The sequence below is a fragment of the Pan paniscus genome, chromosome 1 (assembly GCF_029289425.2).
Source record: "Pan paniscus chromosome 1, NHGRI_mPanPan1-v2.0_pri, whole genome shotgun sequence".
Taxonomy (NCBI): Eukaryota; Metazoa; Chordata; class Mammalia; order Primates; family Hominidae; genus Pan; species Pan paniscus.
Window position 1 is genome coordinate 74,384,822 of NC_073249.2, and position 22,758 is coordinate 74,407,579.

The window sequence follows — 22,758 nt, forward strand, 5'->3', positions numbered from 1 at the left end:
AGAAACAAAAAAAGCTAGACAGCTTCATCTTTCACTCTTTTTTCTTTTTTGTTTCTTATTTTTTTTTTCTTTTGTGGAATAACTTGTTCAGGACAGAACTCCTCACTAAAACCACCTGGGCACATTGTTATTGTTTTGTTTGTGTCTTTTTGTTTCTTTGTTTTTGGAATAGGAAACATGTGACTACCACGTCTAAGTTTTTTAAATTAATTATCCATCCATGCTCTTGCTTTCTTCTTGTACCAGTTTTGACCCTTTATAAATTTTTGGAAATATATTCATTTCATCTGAGTTCCAGAATTTAGTAGCATAAAATTCTTCAAAAGACTTTTCATTGTTTTATTATCTCTACTGCATCTGTAGCTATTTTCCCTTTTTCATTTTATTTTTTTCATATTCCGTCTTTACTTCTCAGTCTTCCCAGTGATATATTTCTTTTATTAATATTTTCAAAGAACCAGACTTTAGATTTCAGATCCATAGTCATGTTTATCTATCCCTCCTCCTTTCTTAAATGTGTCAATATGGCATCTTTGTGTAACAATCCAAGTACTTGAGCACCCTCTCAAATCCCTCTGGACTCTTTCCTCCCTACCCGCTTCACCTCCCCACAAACAAGCTCTGTCTAGGTTTTGGCTCTGGATTCTTATGGATAGGTTTTCTCTTTTCTCTCTGTTAATTATAGCCTTTTATTTAAGACAATATAAATAAAGTTTTTCCAAGTAGTTAATCATTCTTACTTTTCACATCTCTAGAACTTGTCACTCTTATTTGTGTTCTCTAAATTTTCAGTAATGGATTTTGTAAGGCAAACCTTCTGCAATTTCATATGCCCGAGGAACTTTTGTGGTTTTTTTTCATACATTGAAATTGTAATTTAATCAGATATCAAATACTACCTAAAAATATTTGTTCCCATCATATTTTAAAATACTATTCCATTATCTTCTCAAATGCAGTGTTGCCATTGAGAAGTCGAATGTTAATCCGGTTCCTGTTCTTTTGTAGGTGATCTGCTTTTTCTTTCTAGAAGCTTTAAAAACAGTATTTCTTTTCTTTTTGCAACTCTTACACTTCATTATATGTCTTGAAGTTCATTTATGTTTTTATCTCCAGTTTCACACTCTATACACTCTTTAAATCCGATCTGTTTTATCTTTAATTCTGAGACATTTATCTTCATTTTTATTTAAGCACTTTCTCCTCTTTTATTTTTCTTTTCAGGACTTTTGTTAGCTAGATGTTGAAATACATAGTCTATCCTCCAAATACCTTAGCTTTTTAAGTGTTTTCTTCCTCTTTATTCTTACTTTTTATGTTCTCGAAGAGTTCCTTAATCAGAACTTCCAACTCATTTGCTTACTCTTTAGCTTATTTAAATCCTTTATTCACCCTATCTGCTGTATTCTTACTTTAAACTCTTAATATATTAATTTTTATTTATTTGATTTTTTAAAAATCCTTTTTGATATTGTTAATTTACTTACCTCCTTAAATAAAGTTATTGTGCTTAATTTAAATTCTGTTCTAATAATTCTGTACCAGATGATCAATCTCATAATGGTTGTGGTCTTTCTTTCACAGTAGTCTTACTCTTCAGTGAATGGATATTCTGGCCTGTGAGCTCGTGTTCCTTTGGGGTTATCAGCTCCTCTGCTTGGTAATGCAGGTATTAGAAAAAGGCCACAGACATGTGAAGGATTGGCAGTGATTACTCCATGGCAATATGAAAGACAAGCAAAACAGACTTTTTCAAAACTTTCTTCCAAGCCTTCCTCTCCCTTTTTTTGGTGCTGTTTGGTTTTGTGGGGTTTTTTTGTTGTTGTTTTGTTTTGTTTTGTTTGTTTTTTTTGACAGAGTCTCACTCTGTCACCTGGGCTGGAGTGCAGTGGCTTGATCTCGGCTCACTGCAACTTCCGTCTCCCGGGTTCAAGAGATTCTCCTGCCTCAGCCTCCCGGATAGCTGGGATTACAGGCACCCGCCACTACGCCCAGCTAACTTTTTGTATTTTTAGTAGAGACAGGGTTTCACCATGTTGGCAAGGCTGGTCTTGTTTGTTTTTGTTTCTGTTTTTGTTTTTTTATCAGACTAATGCTGGCTGCAATGAATGAGTTGCGCAATGTTCCCTCTTGTTCTATTTCCTGGAAAAGAGTGTATAAAATTGATGATTTTTATTCTTTAAATTCTTGGTAGAATTCACAGTGAAGATACCTAGGCCTGGAAATTCTTTTTCTAGAGATTTTAAGCACAAATTCAATTTTTAAAAATAGTTTCATCCTATTCAGGTTATCTTTTCATTTTATCTTGCACAACTTTGGGGATGTGGTGATTTTCAAGAAATTGGTCCATGTCATCTAAGTTACTGAATTGATTTCCATAGAATTGTTTGTACTGTTCAATAGGACAGGGACATGTGATCCCCCACAGGGAGGCAGTGAATCTTGCCAAGCAATAATACAACCTACTATTGAGACAGGAGAATAGGGTCTGGAGGCAGGAAATCTAAGACCAATTCGTGCTGACTTCCCAAAGCTGGATCAAAAGGAAAATACCTGGGTATGAAGGCAGGAACCCTAAGGCCAATTAGTGTCAACTTCCTAAAGTTAAACCAAAAGAAAAAACCCCATCTCCCCATGCCTAGTAACAAAGGTTCAAAGCCTGCTCTCCCTACAACTCCCCGCCATCCACCACATCTCAGATGGAAAGGGAAAGTGTCCTGGATTGGCCACCCTAAGCACCGGCCATCCCTTCATCTGCATTCAATTCACCCCAGCCTTTAGTTAGCCACAAACCGAAGCCTTCATTCAGATAAGGGGTAGCCAATAGAGATCTCAAAAGGAGTACTTAAAACCTAGGAAACTTTGTAAGCAGGCCCTTGAGCCACTTGCCCAGGCGCACTCTCACCTTGTGGAGTGCTTTCTTGCTGTAATAAATCCCTGCTTTCTCTGCTTCATTCCTGTGTTTCATTCCTGTGTTACTTTGTTTGTGCGTTTTGTCCAATTTGTTGTTCAAAAATGCCAAAAACCTGGACATCTTGTACTCGAGGCCTGCCTTACAGTAACACCATGGGTTGAAGGTGACATTGTGAATGTTACAGCAGGACCTTACATATTACTGTATACAGCACTTGCTCTGGCCTATTTTAAATTGTGTTGTCCCAAATGTTTTCAGAAAATCTAATTTTAATTTTCCTTTTCGTAACCATAGGGGAGGGATAGGATATAGTGCTCACATGGCATCATACATTTAACAAATACTGATTGAGCACCTACTTTGGGTCAGACACTGTTCTAAGTGCTGAGTGATGAATAAGGTAAGAGCCAGATGATTATACTCTCATGGAACTTACATTCAAGGGGATGAGGCAATGGGAATTGACCAAAAGCTAAGTAAATAAATAAACAGAGTAATGGAATAGGGACAGTGTAAAGAGCTGACTTCTAGGACAGCACCTATAGTAGGAAGTCTTTCTTGATTATCACTTGCCACTTCCTCCACCGATCCCAGACCCTGGTCTCAACTAGGGTGGTCAGAACAGGCGTCTCTTTAACTGAGACCTGTGAGCCAAGACTTGAATAATGAGAGTGAATCAACAAAGAAGAGCATTCCAGGCCTAGGGACGAGTAATTACTACACCCTGAGGGAGGAGTAAGTTTGGCCTTTTCCATCTGTTACAAGAAAGCCAATGAGGCTGAAGAATAGTGAAAGCGGGGAGGAGTGCAGGACAGAGACGGAGCATACAGGGCTTTGTAGGCCATGGTAGGGATTCTGGATTTTATTCTAATTGCAATAAAGAAGCCATTGAAGGGTTTTGGGCAAGTAAAAGATAGGATGAAATCAGATCACATTCACACTATAAAAAGGTCACTCTGGCTAAAGTGTGGAGAATGAATGCAGGTGGGACCAGAATGGCAGCAGGGTGACCAGTAGGAAGTGTCATCAGGACCCAGCCCTCCCTTGCCATGTTGAATCAAGAGCCACAGACAGGGGCCAGGCTGGCAACTGCCAGTCTGTGATCAATCTAATCTGCCATGAAATTGGGTCTTCTGATATAAGTGGATCAAAGGAATAATAAGAGAAATGATGTCAGAACATTCCTCTAGTACTAGGATGCCTTTAGCTGACCTGTGAAGGGAAGATTTAGATGTCTTAGATGTCTGTTGCACTTGCCCTTGGGCAGAAGGCAGGTGGTCTGCAGAGCCTGATGACCTTCTTCTGGAACTCTGTTGAGGGTCAACACATCAAAGCTGTCTTGTTCAGTTAATTCTCCACTCACTCTATTACCTCCTTAAAGGCTATTGTCACTCTCCTCCTGGGTTCCCACCACTACATCCTGAATGGAGTCCTGCCTCCAGGCTCACCCCCATCTAATTCATTCTCCACACTGCACTGAGAATGGTCTTTCTAACAAGTTGAGCTTAAAGTCCACCAAAAGACTCTTCCTCCAATTGCCTCCATAAATGACATGATCCCATCCCTGCTTACCTCCCCAGCACTCTCTCTCCTCCATCCCACCCAATTCTTGCTCTGTCTCCTGCTAAACCTTCAACTTCTCAAAGGGGCCGTACTTTTGCACAGGTCTGGAACACCCTTCTCCACCAATTTGTGGCCAGCATCCAGGTCAGTTCCTAAAGTAACTTTCTGATTAGCAGTTGTCACCCCTTGCCCTATCCCGGGCCCCCACTTCTCGCCCTGTCCTTGCCAGCCAGGCATCATTGCATGCCCACATCCAGGTTTTGCCAGCCCACAATGTTTATCTCTTTCCCAGAGCACTTAGAGCTCAAGGTTATATTTGTTTCTCCCACCACAGCATGAGCAGCCTGAAAGGTTGTGACTGTGTCTTTTCCTTCTTTATATTCCCATCTTTTAGCCCAGTATTTAGAACCCAACAGACATTCTGTTATATATTTGTTGAATTAGTAAGAGTGTAAACAGGTAAATATACTGGAAGACGCTGTGAGAAAGCCAAGTGGCTCACCCCATGTGGGCTGAGCAGGTAACCTTGCCCTGTTGGCAGACTTAGGCTGCCCCTGACAGTCTAGCCAGCTACTCTGCAGATGTGGGCCATTGATTCTAACAAGGGAGAGTCAACCACAAACAAGCTTCTGGGAAAAAGCAAATCTAAGTGTTCATAACCAGAGGTGGCCGCCTGCACTTCTATGGCGCAACACTGTGTTCTGCGCTTACAGAGAAACCTGCTGAGGCTATTTTCAGAGACAAATGCTGACATTGTGGCTTCAGTCCTGATGCTGAGGCCAGAAAAGTGGACAGACACTTGCCAGGGCCATTAAAGCTGATCATTTTAAAGGAACACCCAAGAATCCAAAACAAGTAAAGAGCAGGGCCAGGACAGAGAAAGTCTGTCCCAGCAGTGGTGGTCCCCTGACTGCACTGCGTGTCATGTAGCTTGCTCCACTCCACTCAGCATTCAGCCTCCACTTCCCAAAACAAACCAATTTCGGAGCAATTCTTCTGGTGAACGCCATGGTCCCGTTGATCTCACAATTACATCTAGAAACACTTAACCATGAGACATTTCAGTGTACCAAGCACTTGTTGTGGCTTTTCTCTTAACTTAGTAATCACCACAGCCTGTGCTAAAAAAAATAAAAATTAAAAGATTCTCCATCGGTCTAGGCTCCAGTTATTGCACCAAAAGGAAGAAAAACCTTCCAGTTTTGCTCTTGGTGTTAAGATTTTTCTTTGGGAAAAATTACTGAGCTGATATATGTTGGGGTTAGAGGCGAGTTTCTGATAATATTAAATGGTGTGACATCCAGAGAGCTAGGAGGGCCTGAAATTTGCCCTGACAGTCTCCTAAAATGTATAAAGCCCCAGTACGTTCACATTGAATACAGCAGAACAGGAACCAGTGTGTTCTTTATTATTAGCTAAGCAAAGTCCAATAACCCCCAAAGCAGAACAAAACAATAAATACTAGGACACAAAGCTTAGACTCCAGGCTAAATGCAATCTCTTATCCCCTCTCCTTCCTATCGCACTCAATCCAATTCTTGGAACCAGCCCACTCAAGACATACCTACTGGGAAAGGGAAAGAGGGGGAAAGGGAAAGAGGAGGAAAGGGGGCAAGTGGGAGAGAGAGACAGAGATTCAATCTACAGTATTCATCCACCCAGCCACAAGGATCTGGGCAGAGAACACAGACCGCAGGGCTCCTCTGAGGCATTGCTCAGTTTACCAATTCCACTTCTTGGCCTCTAGAGAAGAGGAAAATGTGCCAGACAAAGAGCAGGTTCAAATCTAGCTGGTCTTCAGACTTGTCTGAGAAGCTTCAGTAAAACACTGATTCCCTGCGCCATCCCCTGATATTCTGATTCAGTGAATCTGCTATGGAAACCAGGAATCTGAATTTTAATAAGGTCCCAGTCTGAGAACCATTAGTGAGCCTCTGCCTTCTCTTGTCTGCAAAAAAAGGAATAATATTTTGGACAAGGACTAGAGTTGCAGGCTGAAGCAGGTTGAAAAGGAATGGTTTTGCTGTAAATGTGAGGTCTTCTCCAAGTTCCGAAGATGTGAAAATCCCAGGTTGCTGCTCTTGATAGTCTGTGTGAGCAAAATGCTTGTTGTCTTTACATTAATGCCACAGACTAAATCACAGCAAATGGAATCTATAAACAACCAAATGGACTTGCAATTTGTCAAAGGGAAGGCAAGCGCACCCAGCAACGATGCATCATTGCCTCATGCACATCTGGGGAGTACCTGCCCCCCGCCACCCCACCAACCAGCTCATTGCCGGCCTGGAAGGAAGAAAGCATGGTCCTTCCTCTCCCAGGGTGTAATCTGGGATGTTTATCCCATCCAGTGTTTGGCACCCCTTAGAAAACACTTTTTTATTCTTATTTTTCTAACTTTAAAAAATGAATCACTATTTTATATGATAGCCATTCAGGTATTCAAAACTCCCCTTGTCTAAGTCATCTCAGTTTACTGTATTTGTCTGTAGGTCTAGCTTTAAAGCAACTAATATGTTTGAGCCTTTAAAAAGTATCTGTAATATAAATATTAAATCAACCTACATTATCAATATGAAGAAGCCTGCATGAGATCGTTTGTTTCCCCATTCTGATGTTTAGATTTATATGTGTATTTGTATGAGACTGTCATTTTGAGATTTGTGGGGAGATGTTTTGTTGGGGATATATTGGATATTGGAAAGAAATTCGGGGTTCTGGCTCCTTCAAGAAGCTGAGTTTATTGCATGAAGAAACCTTTCTTCAGGAAAAGGGGCTATTAGTGCATACCTTAGGAGTAAGCTAAAGACCAAGGGCACTAATTGCTGATCTTCTAAAATGAGAAACTCAAACAGTGAGATGAAAGGGGAGAAAGAAAGGCAGACGGCTGGTTGTTCCAGAGGCCAGGTCAAGAATGAGGAGATAATAGCAGTGCTCCCAAATCAGCAGGGAGAGGAGACAGAGACAGCTCACACCTGTCTCCTGAAATGTAACTGTAGCCTCTAGGGGTAGGTGGGATCAGGAACTGTGAAGAGTTCTAGGACACTCTGCAGATGACAGTTAGCTTTTCTGCAGCTATTAAGGAAATCAGTTTGAGAGGGTATGGATATTTGATTTGAACATAGAAATTTTTAAGATCTTTAATCTTTGGGGTTTTTTGGCTTGTAAGATAAATGCAGGTATTAATTAATCCTTTGCTGTATGCATAGATTTCTATCTTCAGTAAATTCAATCATGCATTATATTTCCTGCTTTAGTAGAGTGCAAACAGCTCTTAAGCCATCTGAAAATGTGAGTTCCAGCAATATGAGTCATGTAATCTTTCTGAGTGCAGTTTCCTTCTCTGTAAAATAAGTATATCTATACCAATCTGCTGTCCTCTCAAGTTTCTTGCAAGAATTAAATGGAAATAAAAACACTTGGTAAAGGACAGGTTCTATAGAAATTTATTGTCATTCCCTGGTATAACCATGCCTGCAGTAGGCAATGCCTTTGTTCTAAACTACGTTAGGCCAGTGCGCCCTCGACGGGTGTGTGGCAGCAAGTTGAAGGGCAGTCCTGGTGCGGGGGCAGTTAACACATCTCCAGGGGGGCCTTCCATAAACCGACTCTAACCACCTCTTCCTGACACAGGAGGCTTCACTGGTGATCTATGATGGGCTCTGAGGTGCTCAGGGTTTTCGGTGAGGTTGCTATGTTGCCATCCTTGGGTAGGTGCTGTCACTTACTCTGACACACCAGCGGGCCCTGTGTCACACCTGTAGTGCACCGGTTCTGCCACTAGGGTATACTGCAGTAACTGACACGTGCGGTCCCTCCCCAGCCTCTCTTCCTGACTGCAACAGTTCAAGGATGCAGAACTAGATCAATCGCAGCATGCTCTTCATCAACCCAGAAGATCATACTATTTACAGAGCACCCAAACCACCCTTTCCCACACAGCAAGCTCTGCCTTTAGCTTGCTGTAGCAGCTCCTGCAGTTCAAAAAAGCTCCTCCGGTGGGCTTTCTGCTTCTTGGCTTGCCTGCTCAGCATTAAAATTTGCCCTGAAGCTAAGCTCTTCAAGACACAGGATTTAAGCTCCTCTTTCAGCTAATTAGATATTGTTCTACAAATTGGGCTGTTGTCTCTGAAAGATGAGCTGCAATTTACTTCCCCTGCCCTCTCCTTAAACTTAAACTGAACTGTAAAACATGGCTACTTGATTGTTTAGTCCAATCAGGATATATTTTGTACAAGGAATAGATAATTCATCTTCTTGCTAATGCCGAGCTTGTTTGGGCATTCCTTAATGGCTACTGTAAAGATGACAGAAAGCTTTGCTCAGATGCCTCTCATTCTTTTGAAAGGTGGAGTCTGCAGTGATTTATTTTGGCCCATGCATCTGTAATCATTGCCTGAGTAACCAATCACTACCTGCATTAACACACCTTTGCCCTTCAAGGGGGAGACTTTTATTATCCCCATTTTACTGATAAGAAAACTGACGCCCAACTGATTTACTTAAAGTCAAATACATAGGTAACTGGTGGAGCTAGACCATGAACCCAGCCCTTTAGTTCTCAGATCCCGTGAAATTGTATGTTGTCTGATAAGTCTAACAACAGTTGTGGAAGGGAAATCCAAGATGATGCCAAGTCCCCACACCCACACCTTGAGCTCCGTTGAGGATTTCTTACAGCTGTTGATGATGTACCAGGAGGCCTGCTAAGACCTTCTATGATCCAAGGAGCTCTTGTGCACTGTGAGAGAAAGAATCCTTTCTGGACATTGTCTATTTTCCTTGCAGGGGGCCGGGTGTTCCCTCATCCCCAAGACTGTGCCCAGCATTTGATGAATGGAGACACTTTGAGTGGGGTTTACCCCATCTTCCTCAATGGGGAGCTGAGCCAGAAATTACAAGTGTACTGTGATATGACCACCGACGGGGGCGGCTGGATTGTAAGTACAATCTGTGCTCTCCTTGCACAGAAGCGTCCTCAGTGTTCTAGTCTACCTAGCTCAGCACCTGCCAAGCCAACTTCACCATCCTCCTGGCCATCATTTTATCACCCCCCCCACATGTCCATCTTGGGGCTCCTCATTGCCCTCAAGGCCCATGTTCAGCAGTCCAATCATATATCTGGCCAGGCATGGAAAGGAATAACTATATCTGTCCTCACAGAAGGAGGAGGAAAGGACAGTTAAGCAGGAGAGTGCTGGGGAAAGGCAGTCGCGGCTCTGTTGGGCCCAAGGATCTTGCCTGCTGAGAAATGCATCTCTAATAAAGCAGTGGAGGTGCTGGGCAGAGTGGCTCATTCCTGTAATCCCAGCACTTTGGGAGGCCAAGGCGGGTGATGACTTGAGGCCAGGAGTTCGAGACCAGCCTGGCCAACATGGCGAAATCCTGTATCTCTACTAAAAATACAAAAATTAGCCGGTCATGGTGGTACATGCCTGTAGTCCCAGCTACTCTGGAGGCTGAGGCAGGGGAATCACTTGAACCTGGGAGGCAGATGTTGTAGTGAGACGAGACCATGCCACTGCATTGTAGCCTGGGTGACAGAGTGAGTAAGACTCAAAAAACAAAACAAACAAGCAAACAAACAGGCAGTTGAGGAAAACTATTTCTCTATGAGGAGGTGATCACCACCACAGAGAGATGATCAGAAGCCTCCAATTGAGGATTGCAGTTGGGAAAGCAGATGAGGTCCCAAACATGGATAGCTGGCTCCCCTTCCCCATTCTTCCTGGGGTCTCCCTGGTTCTTCCCCAGAGCTGACACAGCCTTCAGGGAGCACCAGTGGTCAGGAAAAGAGAGACACTGTTTCCTGTCACCACCCTCCTCCCATGCCTGGTAGGGCAATACAGAGTGAGGGAAAATAAGGGCAGCCTCCTTAATGCAAGCCAGTCGGAGCAGCCGGGAGTTCCCACCACTTGGCCCTAAAGCAGCCCAACATTAGCTGGATCGCTTTAGGATGGAAAACCAGCCCCTCCGCCCTTCTTTGGATGCCCTCTCTCGCTCTGCTAACAGTGCTGGATGTTTCCCGGTGCAAAATGGGTAGGTTTTGAATGGTGATGTGCTCATAACAGCTACTCTTGGGAGACATTTTCTTTTATGTTTCTGACATATGTGTGCCTCCTTCTTAAAGCATAATTGGAAATTGAAGCCAAGGCTGATATATTGGAGGCTAAATAAAATAAGCACTTAAACAGCTCAGAAAGTGAATGATATGCAATATTGCTTTGCCTGCAATAGGACGATGACAGTTGCTAGCTGATTTGAAGTTGGTCCTGTTCTTTTGGTGAGAAATGCTTTCTACTGCACTCTGTAGTGCAAAAGATTCGTTTGAGAGCCAAGCCTATTTCCCCTGATATTTAGGGCTTGATATGTGTCCTGAGTCCTTTCTACATTGCAGGGGTGCAAATTAGTGTCAACATCACACTGGAGCCTATTCATCAGGGGCCTCTACACTTCAAGAGAAATGCTCTGAGTGTCTCCTACAAAAACTGCTGTGTAAATACTGAGCTCTGCTCTGAAATGTTCCTTCTTTGGACATCTTTGTCATTGCAGATATAAAACCCAGTTATATCAATTTTACTTATCACAGTTTATTTTCCTTAGCATCTCTTTGGGTTTTGTTTTTTTGTTTGTTTGTTTGTTTTTTGTTTTTTTATTTCCTTCATAGGTATTCCAGAGGCGGCAGAATGGCCAAACTGATTTTTTCCGGAAATGGGCTGATTACCGTGTTGGCTTCGGGAACCTGGAGGATGAGTTCTGGCTGGGTAAAGCCTCCTTATTGCTTTCCATTGATGTGCTTCTCTGGCTTTTTGTCCATCTCTCTCCTTTTTGTGTCCATCTGAGATTATCAGAAACCCTGTGTTTGTTGAGAGGCTAACAGCTCCTGAATTGCTTTCAGAACCTCTTGCTCTGTTTAGCTTCACTATTGATCTGTTTTTATCTTACTGTGGTGTTTCCCTCTTTTCTCTGTCTCTTCCCATCCTCATTAATAGTCTCTTATTCTGATGGGTTTTGACATGAGGCTGCCACAAAGGGAGTGAGCTGCCTGGTCAGTGAGGGGCACAGGGAGCAACAGGCTGCCTGGCCATCTCCCAGAAGCAAGGCAACCAGCCAGCCAGCCTGCAGGTCAGGGGAGAAATGAGGTCAGCCACTCCGCTTAGTTCCTTGGAGAATGTTATTACCTGACCTGGGAAAGAAAAGGGAAAAAATGAAAGTGGCATTAGAGGTGACTGGCAATTTCCTAGAAGTCTGACATCGGCAGGAAATATAGATCGAGAACCAAACTGGCGTGAGATGGTAAACACACATCCAAGCCAAGCAGATGGTGGTGGTGCCAAGTTCTGGAAAGTGGTCCATTTATTATGACCTGTGTCCCCCTCTTAGTTAGATTTTCATAGTGATGGATAAAGGGAGGTAGAGGAAAAGATTATCAAGTTCCATATTTGTGGTCTCCTCTCTGTCTTCCCTGCCACTATCTCATCTCATCTTCTTCTCCTGGGTGCCTAGATAACAAGCTTCTTACCGGCCTCTCTGCCTCTAGGACCACCCCATTGTCCACATGGCTATAATCACCCAACAGTTTCTTCTTGTCTTTTGCACAGATAAACCCAATTCTCTGAGACAGCATTATTGCAATAAAGAGAGAGTTTAATTAACACAAGGCCACCAAGTGGAAGGACTGGAGTTATTATTCAAATCAATCTCTCCAAAAACTCAGAAGCTAGGCTTTTTATGGATAATTTGGTGGGCAAGGGGCTAGGGAATGGGTGCTGCCAGTTGGTTGGGGATAAAATCATAGGAGTGTGGAAAATGGTCCTCGTGCCCTGAGTCTGCATCTGGGTGGGGGTTGCAGGCCCAGTTGAGTCATGTGTCACTGGTCCAGGTGGGGTCACTTGGTTGCCTGAATGCAAAAGTCTGAAAAACATCTCAAAAGACCAATCTGCAATAGTGCTGTTATCTCTAGGAGCAACTAGGAAAGTCACAAATCTCTGGCCACATGACCCTGAGCAGTAAGGGATTATAGAAACTATGCCTACATTTTAGCAGAACTCAAGTCCCTCCGTAATCCTAATCTCTTGGCCTTTCGTTAGTCTTGCAAAGGTAGTTTCAGTCCCTGAAAAAGGAGGGGAGCAGTTTCAGGGAGGACTATTATCATCCTTGCTTTAAAATTAAACTATAAACTAAATTCCTCCCATGGTTAGCTTGGCCTATGCCCAGAAATGAGTGAGGAGGGCAGCCAGCCAGTGAGGCCAGAAGCAAGGAATCAGCCATGTTAGATTTCTCTCACTGTCATGATCTTTGCAAAGGTGGGTTCATGGCCACTATAATGATCTTCCTCACACCCCAAATATGGGCGATGGCTAATCCCCTTTGTAAAACTTTTCAATGACTCCACATTACCACCAGGAGAAGGCCCAATGCCTTAGCCAAAGTACAGGCCCTCTCTCACCAGCCTCTGAAGACTCCTCTACACCCTAAGTACCTCACCTGCTCTTCCCCCGACTCCTCTCCAACACCAAACTCCACACATGCAAAACCCCCGATGCTTCCTCTGCCAGGAGCACTCCTAGCCAACTGTCCTCCTTTCCCCACATTCCTTGTGTGGTGAGTGCCATCTGTGTATATTCAGAGACACAGCTAAGCACCTTCTCCTCCACAGAGCCAGTCCTCACCAGTTTTCTCCCCTATTGCCTGTGGGAGAAGTGGCCACTCCTTCTTTTGTGGCACAGATCATAGTGTCCATTTTACTTCCTGTCTGTCTCTGCCATGTGAGCTTCATTGAGGGCTGGGACCACCTCATATTTATCTTCTAACCCCATTACCTATGTACCTATGACAGTGCCTGAGAGATAGTAGGTACCTAAAATGTAGATAATCAATAAATCAATCAATGATAAGAATTAATTGAATGCATATTAAATCCACAGATTTGTGTTTGCTGATATAGACAATAAAAATGTAAGGTAAATGCCATACAAAAACATTGACATAAAAGTCAAACAAATTGAAAAATATTCTTACCTTGAAAGCATCAGCAAGCAACTTGGGAGACAAGTGTAATACCCATGAATCAATGCATCCATAAGCAGACAGGACTCACGTTTCCCAAAGCTGAGCTGCTGTATACCACTTTCACAATTTGTGTCATATTTTCTGAAATACATAAACTATCATGCACTTAAAATTTCTATAGATTACTCTTTAATTAAATCTATTTTTAAAAGAAATGTTATAGCATTGCCAAAAATAGAAAGCTAGTTATCATGTGCCATAAATAAAAAAGAAAACCTCAAAAATAAATGCAATTAAAAGAAACTATATTAATAGTATTAAATGAGAGTTAAATACAGGGACTCCAAGCCTGTTGTTGCTGGCAGTGGTGGTGGTATTAAAAATGGAGATTAGGAAGTGTTTCATGCTTTTCATGCTAAACAAACCACTAAAACACTAGAACAAAACTGAGACTGTGAGTGAAGGTTAGGATCAGGGTTAAGGTATTTCCTTCTTCTATTACAAAAGACTGAGATTAAATTTGGAAATACCTTTCTTCCTATTATTCAAGGTTATTTAGTGCCTTATATATCTCATGTCATCAGAGATGCCATCCACACTGGGTAACACTGTTCTAACCTAAGAGTCACTGAAAAGAAGGCCACAGGTATTCAAAGAAGGAAGAGACCAGCTTCCTGGAGAAGGCATTGAGGGATGAGTCAGTCAGAAGAATGGAGGAAGGAAAGGGATGAAAAGGAGGGAAGGCAGGAATTCTCCTGACAACTGCAAACTTAGGCCAGGGAGGAAACCCAATCCTAGTGAGGGAAAGAAAACAATGAGGTGAGTGGGTTGAATAGAGGCACAGTAGGGAACTTAAAAATCAGAAAGAGAAGTCTTCACTTGATGATGTAGGTAAGAGGGAGACAGGGAGGGCTCTTGAAGATGCTAGGCCTGGTGTGGTGTAGTTTGGGAGCAATACTTAAGTTGGGGATAACACTGTGACCCATAGTTTATGTACTATATGGGGTTCTCTAGAAGCAGAGATCAAAACAGGGATTCTTGTTCAAGTGACTTACTGGGGGACTTCACTGGGGAGAAGGGAATGGGGGAACAAAAATAGGGCAGAGAAAACTGCAAAAATGTGGTTTTGGCTGGAGACTCACTTCAGTGTGATCCCTAAGGAAGCTTGGGAGCATGAATTGCTCCTCAGAGCTGGTCACCACTTAGGCAAGGAGGCCAAGCTTTTGAACCCCTCCACATCAGTCACTGATGGAGGTCTGCTCCAAGGCATGGTGGGAGAGAGCTTAGCTTCCAGGATGAAGTGACTCCCATTTGCTCAAGGGCAATTTTCCAAGAAGAAGGCAGCTGCAAGTTGCTAACAGCCAACACTTGTAGCAGCCTGGGGGATGGATCTATCTGCCAATTAAAGACATCCCAGCAGAACAACATCAGCATCTACTACATCTGCACAAGCACAAGTCTAGGGTGAGTTGTGGGTCAGCAACTCAGTCAACAGCAAACAGCAGTCAAACAGCCTTTGACTTATAATCAAGGTAAAGCTCTAAGTCTCAAATGGGACAGGAAAGCCAAAAGATCTGGATGACCTTCAGCCAATCATTTCACCTCTCTTGGACTTTAGCTTCCTCTTCCACAAAACAGACACTGGCCTGAGTAACCACTAAATTCCCTTCAGTCTCTGCAATTGTTTGATTCTAAATCACGGCATACTCAAGTAGATATCAGATGTCACAGCAAAGCAAGGGGACTCTAGTTCAGTAAGCAGATAAAAATTAGGACTCAGAGAAATTACCAGCAACACAAGATGAATGGTTCAAAGTTTGGGCAGGTAGATCAAAATTGGAGAGTCCCAGGGCATGGCTAATCATGACAAGCAGGCAAGAAAATGTATATAAGAAAATATCGGCCAGGCACAGTGGCTCATGCCTGTAATCCCAGCACTTTGAGAGGCTGAGGCGGGCAGATCACGAGGTCAGGAGATCGAGACCATCCTGGCTAACACGGTGAAACCCCATCTTTACTAAAAATACAAAAAATGAGCTGGGCATGGTGGCGTGTGCCTGTAGTCCCAGCTACTTGGGAGGTTGAGGCAGGAGAATGGTGTGAACCTGGGAGGCGGAGCTTGCAGTGAGCCGAGATTGTGCCACTCCACTCCAGCCTGGGCAACAGAGAGAGACTCCGTCGAAGGAAAGAAAGAAAGGAAGGAAGGGAGGGAGGGAGGGAGGGAAGGAGGGGAGGCAGGAAAGAAGGAAGGAAGGAAGGAAGGAAAGAAAGAAAGAGAAAGAAAGGAAGAAAGAAAAGAAAGAAAGAAAGAAAAGAAAGAGAGAGAGAAAGAAAGAAAGAAAGAGAAAGAAGAAAGAAAGAAAGAAAGAAAGAAAGAAAGAAAGAAAGAAAGAAAGAAAGAAAGAAAGAAAGAAAGAAAAAATATCACCAAGAGGGATCTGGACTCTGCCTAACCTGGGGACTTACAAAGGTTTGCACCTTAAAAGAATATATTAGACCAAGGCCTGGGAAGGTTAGAGGCAAAGGAAGAAGCAGATGAATGAGGGTAACTGGCTGAAAAGGCCAGTGGAAAGGTAGCAGTGCAAATGTAGCAGGCAGATTAGAGAGAAAGGGACTGGAGTCAGGAGGCAGAGAATAATATTCTATGACCTGGCTATGGAGCCCCAGGAAGCCTAGGCTGAAGGCAGGAGAGGCAGTGTAAGGAAAGGTCGACAGAGCCCTTCCTACATGCTACTAGGAGATGTTAAGATGTTCCAGATGCTCTGAACGCCTCTAATCAATGTTTTCACCTCTTGCTTTCAATCACTCATGCCCAAGGGCTCACATCCATGTAATACCTCTTGTAATTTTCTTCTAGTACCATGGTTTGGCAGAGGAGGTGAGAGGGGACAGGGCCAGGAATCCTGAGGCTCAGGGCTTGTCAGTTACTGGGTCAAGAGGAGGTATTAGAACCCCTGAGTTTCCTGTGTTGGAAACCCATCAGCAGACCTGGACTGTCCTCCTTGCAGGAAGAAATTCAGTCTGGCAGGGTCCATTTGATAACAACCTGTGAAGCACCAAGAGCAAAAGCAATCTGGAGTCCCCTCCTCTTCCCTGTAACATGTTTTGAAGCCACAGACGCATTTCCCTCCCATTTTCCAAAGCTGCTGGGGGCCAGTCTCAGTGCATTTTCTGCTCTTCTCCACAGGGCTGGACAATATACACAGGATCACATCCCAGGGCCGCTATGAGCTGCGCGTGGACATGCGGGATGGCCAGGAGGCCGCCTTCGCCTCCTACGACAGGTTCTCTGTCGAGGACAGCAGAAACCTGTACAAACTCCGCATAGGAAGCTACAACGGCACTGCGGGTACCTATGGCTCCTGAGCAGACCCCAAGGACAGTGGGCATGGGACAAGAGCCCCCAGATTCTAGGCGTAAGCTGCCTCAGGAAGCAGCAGCACCCACAGAGTTCCAGCATTCGCTGCTGGCCAGGGAGAAGAAGGGCCATGCCACTGGGAACCACTGGCACTGGTCCCAGCTCTCCCTGACCACTCACCTAAAAGCAACTTTGCAGGACTTCAGTTTCATCATCTGGAAAATCGTAATAAGGATGCCTGCCCTACTTCACTGAGTAGTCAGAAAAAAATCAGTGGAGTGATTGTACTTTTAAGGTTTAAAAAAGATGCAATGTGAAGATGAAGAAGGATTGTTTTCTGTGTCTAGATTAGTCACTATGGGCTCTTATGCAGTGAGAGCAGAATCATCTACTGTCTGGGTAGAAATCTCCCATGCAATGACATCCAGGAAAACCATCTTTGAATTAGTGCAAATCATACAGATGTCACCCCTCTCTGAGATGCCCCTAACACCCCACCCTGGCCATCAGCGGTCATGCTAACACCTAGTCAAGGAGCAAACAATGCCACTTACCTGTTCCTCATTTGCCATGTTTCTTTTCATTCCTCTGCAAGAACCACATAGACGGTCAGGTTTTCTGTGTAGATTTTTACAGCATTTCTACCAAGCAGAACAACCATCCCATCAAGCTTGGTTGCATTAGTAGTTTTTTCAGAACATAACACCCAGTCTGCTTCTTGGGCTTTGCCAATCTGTTTCCCATGTTCTATTATAACACATTTCACAAAACCTGCTTTTTCAAATATTCTAATGTTTGATACTTGGCATTATTGGCCCTTTCATTAACACCAATTTTAGGGTTAAATGCTGGTGTATAATTTTAACAACATTTTTATGACTCTTGAAATTAAGAAGAGCATTAAGGTGTTGTCCTTCCAGTTACTGCATCTGTTCAATTATTTCTCTTCTTAGCCAGATACTCCAAAGAGAAGACATGCTTTCCTTTATTATGCTCACATCTGAGATCATTTCCAACAGCAATGAGATCAGCCTGAAGTGCCCCCAACAAAAGGCCCAATTTGACACACTTTGGGCAAAAAATAGCCATTGAAATGGAGCATATTAAACAAGATGCCGGACTAAATCATTTTAAAAATCACCTGACGCTATTCACTTCTAAGATTAGAATTGTGCCTGTAGAAAAGCCATTCTGATTTCTCCTACAGGAAAAGAAGCCAGCCCTCCAACTTCCCTACAGCACCCCCTCCCTCCCTCCTCTTCATCCGCCTGTGCTTTCATCTGCCTTGCTTGGGCCTGGCCCTTGCTCCCTCTGTTCCAGCTCTGTCTTGCTTCTGGGCCTATGGAGGCCAGAACAGTTGGACTACACGCTATTCTCATGTCTCAGAGGCAGATCCTGCCAACAGTTTGGCTGTTCATCATCAGCTAATTAGGGTCTTATCTCTCACCTCGAATATTCAGTTCATCTTCAAAAGATGAAAAGCTAGGCTTCCGTTAGGCTGCCATCCCCTCTAGGCAACACCACACAATGGTTGTTCTTTCTAGATCAGAAGGTTTCTGGAGAGGAAGAGCCCATCCCCTCTCTTCTGTCATTTAATATCACCCAATTCTCCTGGACCTTATCTTTAGTAGTGGCCTTCTGAATCAACCCATCTCCAGGGCCTCCGATCCAAGTTCAGCCTTTTCTCCTGCTCCCCATTTCCCAAGGCTGCAAACATTCAAATCTCTAGGACGCTACTTGGATCAGAACTGAAAATTCCAAATTAAGTTATCAATCAGAGGTTGTTGAGCAGCTCCTAAAAGTTTATTGTGCAAGTTGTGGGGACTCAAAAGAAGCATAAAACATGGCCTTTACAAAAACTAAACGTCTAGTTTTAAAAAGAAACAGGAAGTAACTCATCACACAATCAATGGTACTCACTTCTAGTTTTTTCTGTTTTTGTTTTTGTGTTTTTGAGATAGAGTCTCACTCTTTCACCCAGGCTGGTGTGCAGTGGCGTGATCTTGGCTCACTGCAACCACTGCCTCCTGGGTTCAAGCGATTCTACTGCCTCGGCCTCCTGAGTAGCTGGGATTACAGACACATGCCACCATGCCCAGCTAATTTTTGTATTTTTAGTAGAGACGGGGTTTTGCCATGCTGGCCAGGCTGGTCTCGAACTCCTGTCCTGTGGTGATCCACCTGCCTCGGCCTGCCAAAGTGCTGGGATTACAGGCGTGAGCCACTGCATCTGGCATCTCATTTCTAGTTTAAGGGGTGTTCGTGGAAGAGGAGTCTGGGTGGTGGAGGACGGCATCATAAAGGCAGCTGCATTCGACTGGGATTCCCATGGTAAGGAAAATAAACCGTGGAAGTTACAGAAGGAGCAGATGCTGTGGAGGAGGGGAGGCTGTGAAGGGACTGGCAGAGCAGGGCAAAATGTAAATTCAGGAGGAATAGAGAAGATTGGTGAGGCAGGTAGAGCCAGATCCAGAAGCTGGAAAACCAACGGGCAGAGGAATTCAGTCTTAACATGGTAGCACTGGAGGGCCATTGTAGGTCCCAAGAAGAAAAATAGAAGTGGGGTTTAGGAAGATTCCTGTGACAGCCACAAACAGGATAAAGTAAGTCCGAGCGAAGAACATAGAGCGGCTGATGGCTGCTGCATCAGACCTAATAGGAGACAATAGGAGTCTTGACTAATGTTGGAAATTAAGAAAAAGGTATTATAAATCTGAACAGTGGTTTGAGAGACAGAAACCAGGACTTAATGTGTTAAACACATGAGGTGGCTATATGAGGCAGAAATGGGAAGGGGAGCCAGGCTTTGGGAGGATGTAAAGACCAACATTGGGAGCAATCTGCGACAGTGGAAGGCAGCCTCAGAGTGGAAGCTGGAGAGAGCTGCTCCAGGGGAATAATGAAGACAAATTCTAGATGACAGAGGGAGACGCAGGGAGTGAGAAGATAGGATGTGGGTGGAGACCGCATAATCAAGGAACTGATAGTGAAAGAAATAATCATTAAGGAGTAGGATTAATCTAAGAATTTTTAAGACAAAGGATATAAATGTGACTTAAGGTGAGAGGAGGTGAAAGCTTAAAAAAAAAAATAGAAGTAAAAGGGCTGGGCTCACACCTGTAATCCCAGCACTTTGGGAGGCCGAGGCGGGCAGATCATGAAGTCAGGAAATCGAGACCATCCTGGCTAACACAGTGAAACCTCGTCTCTACTGAAAATACAAAAATTAGCTAGGTGTGGTGGTGCATGCCTGTAATCCCAGCTACTTGGGAGGCTGAGGCAGGAGAATCGCTTGAACCTGGGAGGCAGAGATTGCAGTGAACCAGGATTGTGCCATTGCACTCCAGCCTGGGCAACAGAGCGAGACTGTCTCACACCAAATAAATAAATAAATAAATAAATAAATGAAAAAGGAAAAAGTAAGCAATATGTTTTAACTTTTCCAGGATCTGGAAGAGATGGGAAAGAGTGACTTGCAGATGGTGGGGTTAACTCTAGATGGGCATAAAAATCTGAGTCCCTGGAGACTGGAAGGGGAAGACAAAGAAGATGGAATGAAGATCATGTCATGTTGAGTTAGGGCCTCCCCAGTGAGGGCGTCAGCCTTCCCTATAAAATAAAGGTCAACCTCCTGAGAGTTAAGTTGTGGTGGGAGGCATCAGAGGCATTGAGTGGCCCTGTGAGCCTGGACTCAGAAGCCACAGAATCAGAATAGGTCTTTCCTCGCTTAACACACGCTCAAAAGCACCCAAGACCTCTTTCATTCAATAAGTAGCATGAGCCCCCTTCACAACATCCTGAGCCACAAATCCTGATCCTGCTAAAAGTTTTATAAACTGTTATAATTTAATTACAGTCTGATCCCTCACCTTAAATACACAATTTACCTGAGCCCCCTGCACAATATCCCTGAAAGAGAACACGCAGCCTGTTTGCCCCTCAGAATAAAAATCTCACCACCTCTTTAAGCAGTCTATTCCACTTGTGAACACCTCTAATATTTAGGTAATTTATCCTTGTATATTTAGCCTAAATATGCCTCTCTTTTTTTATTACACTCTAAGTTCTAGGGTACATGTGCACAACGTGCAGGTTTGTTACATATGTATACATGTGCCATGTTGGTGTGCTGCACCCATTAACCTGTCATTTACATTAGGTATATCTCCTAATGCTATCCCTCCCCCCTACCCCCACCCCACAACAGGCCCTGGTGTGTGATGTTCCCCACCCTGTGTCCAAGTGTTCTCATTGTTCAATTCCCACCTATGAGTGAGAACATGCTGTGTTTGGTTTTCTGTCCTTGAGATAGTTTGCTGAGAATGATGGTTTCCAGCTTCATCCATGTCCCTGCAAAGGACATGAACTCATTCTTTTTTATGGCTGCATAGTATTCCATGGTATAGATGTGCCACATTTTCTTTATCCAGTCTATTATTGATGGACATTTGGGTTGGTTCCAAGTCTTTGCTATTGTGAATAGTGCTGCAATAAACATATGTGTGCATGTGTCTCTATAGCGGAATGACTGATAATCCTTTGAGTATATACCCAGTAATGGGATGGCTGGGTCAAATGGTATTTCTAGTTCTAGATCCTTGAGGAATCGCCACACTGTCTTCCACAATGGTTGAACTAGTTTTTAGTCCCACCAACAGTATAAAAGTGTTTCTATTTCTCCACATCCTCTCCAGCACCTGTTGTTTCCTGACTTTCTAATGATCGCCATTCTAACTGGTGTGAGATGGTATCTCATTGTGGTTTTGATTTGCATTTCTCTGATGGCCAGTGATGATGAGCATTTTTTCATGTGTCTGTTGGCTGCATAAATGTCTTCATCTCCACCTACTAATCCTCATACTTCCCCACAGAATTTATTTAATTTTTTTCTCAATAGCCCATCAAATATTTGGTGACAGTGATCACAGGCCATGTCTCCCTCTTGAAGTCCGCTCTTCCCCAAGATACAGCCCAGATGTCCCAAGCACTTCTCCTTTGACATGGTTATGTTTTTTTCATCATCCTGTTTCTTATGGATGGGAATTCTAATTTGCTGATGCCCCTCTTCCCATGTGGCCTCAAGTTCAGAATGCAGTTTCTTGGGTGTCATCTGAGCAGGCCTGGTGAGCCAGAGAGAAGCCAGGCTGAGGCTGCATGGTGGTGCCCCAGAATGGCCCAAGTCTGCCTGGCTCATCACCATCTCCTCTGAAGACAGGAGGAACCATGAGTGGCCTGTGTCCCCGTGCAGGCTGGGAGGAAACAGCTGAGGGTTGGGCGCGGGGTGGGCAATGAGATGGGGTTAAGTGGAGAAAATTCTCAGCAAAGGTGGTTAAAGGGATTAGGAAGTGGGTTGGAGAGAGTAGCATGGAAGTGGTTGGCCCCAGGGGTAAGGTGGAGTAAGAGTTCAGCACAGCCACGCTGAGAAACTGGGTGGAAATGAAAAGGTTCCATAAGTGGAAGCCAGGTTTGCTGGAAGTGGGTCAAGTATCCAGAAAATCCTGATAAAGCAGTGACAAATGGGACAGCCTAATGAATGTATCTTTTTTGCAGGGGACTCCCTCAGCTATCATCAAGGACGCCCTTTCTCCACAGAGGATAGAGACAATGATGTTGCAGTGACTAACTGTGCCATGTCGTACAAGGGAGCATGGTGGTATAAGAACTGCCACCGGACCAACCTCAATGGGAAGTACGGGGAGTCCAGGCACAGTCAGGTAAGCGATGCTCCACCTCTGCTATGAATGAGCCAGAGCTGTGGAATCCGTGCTCCCTTAGCTTTATGTTTTAAAGGCACATGTGAGTCCTTCATTTCCCTTTAAAAAGAAATATTTGGAGTCTTGAGAAAAATAATGCAGACAATGGGATAAGATCAGGACAGAGTAGAAGCCAGAGGAAGGAAAGGAAAGGACCC

The 22,758-nt window shown here is 43.9% G+C and overlaps 1 protein-coding gene across 3 annotated transcripts in view; it reads left to right on the forward strand.

The window, feature by feature from the left end:
• The window catches only part of TNR (tenascin R), a 430,410-nt gene that overhangs the window by 398,694 nt on the left and 8,958 nt on the right, over positions 1 to 22,758 (forward strand). For all 3 annotated transcript variants that reach the window (XM_003824687.6, XM_034941169.3, XM_057302028.2), the window contains 4 exons: positions 9,266 to 9,417; positions 11,145 to 11,241; positions 16,677 to 16,838; positions 22,398 to 22,561. In XM_003824687.6, coding sequence (XP_003824735.1) covers positions 9,266 to 9,417; positions 11,145 to 11,241; positions 16,677 to 16,838; positions 22,398 to 22,561 — 575 coding nt within the window. The remainder of the gene's footprint in view (positions 1 to 9,265; positions 9,418 to 11,144; positions 11,242 to 16,676; positions 16,839 to 22,397; positions 22,562 to 22,758) is intronic.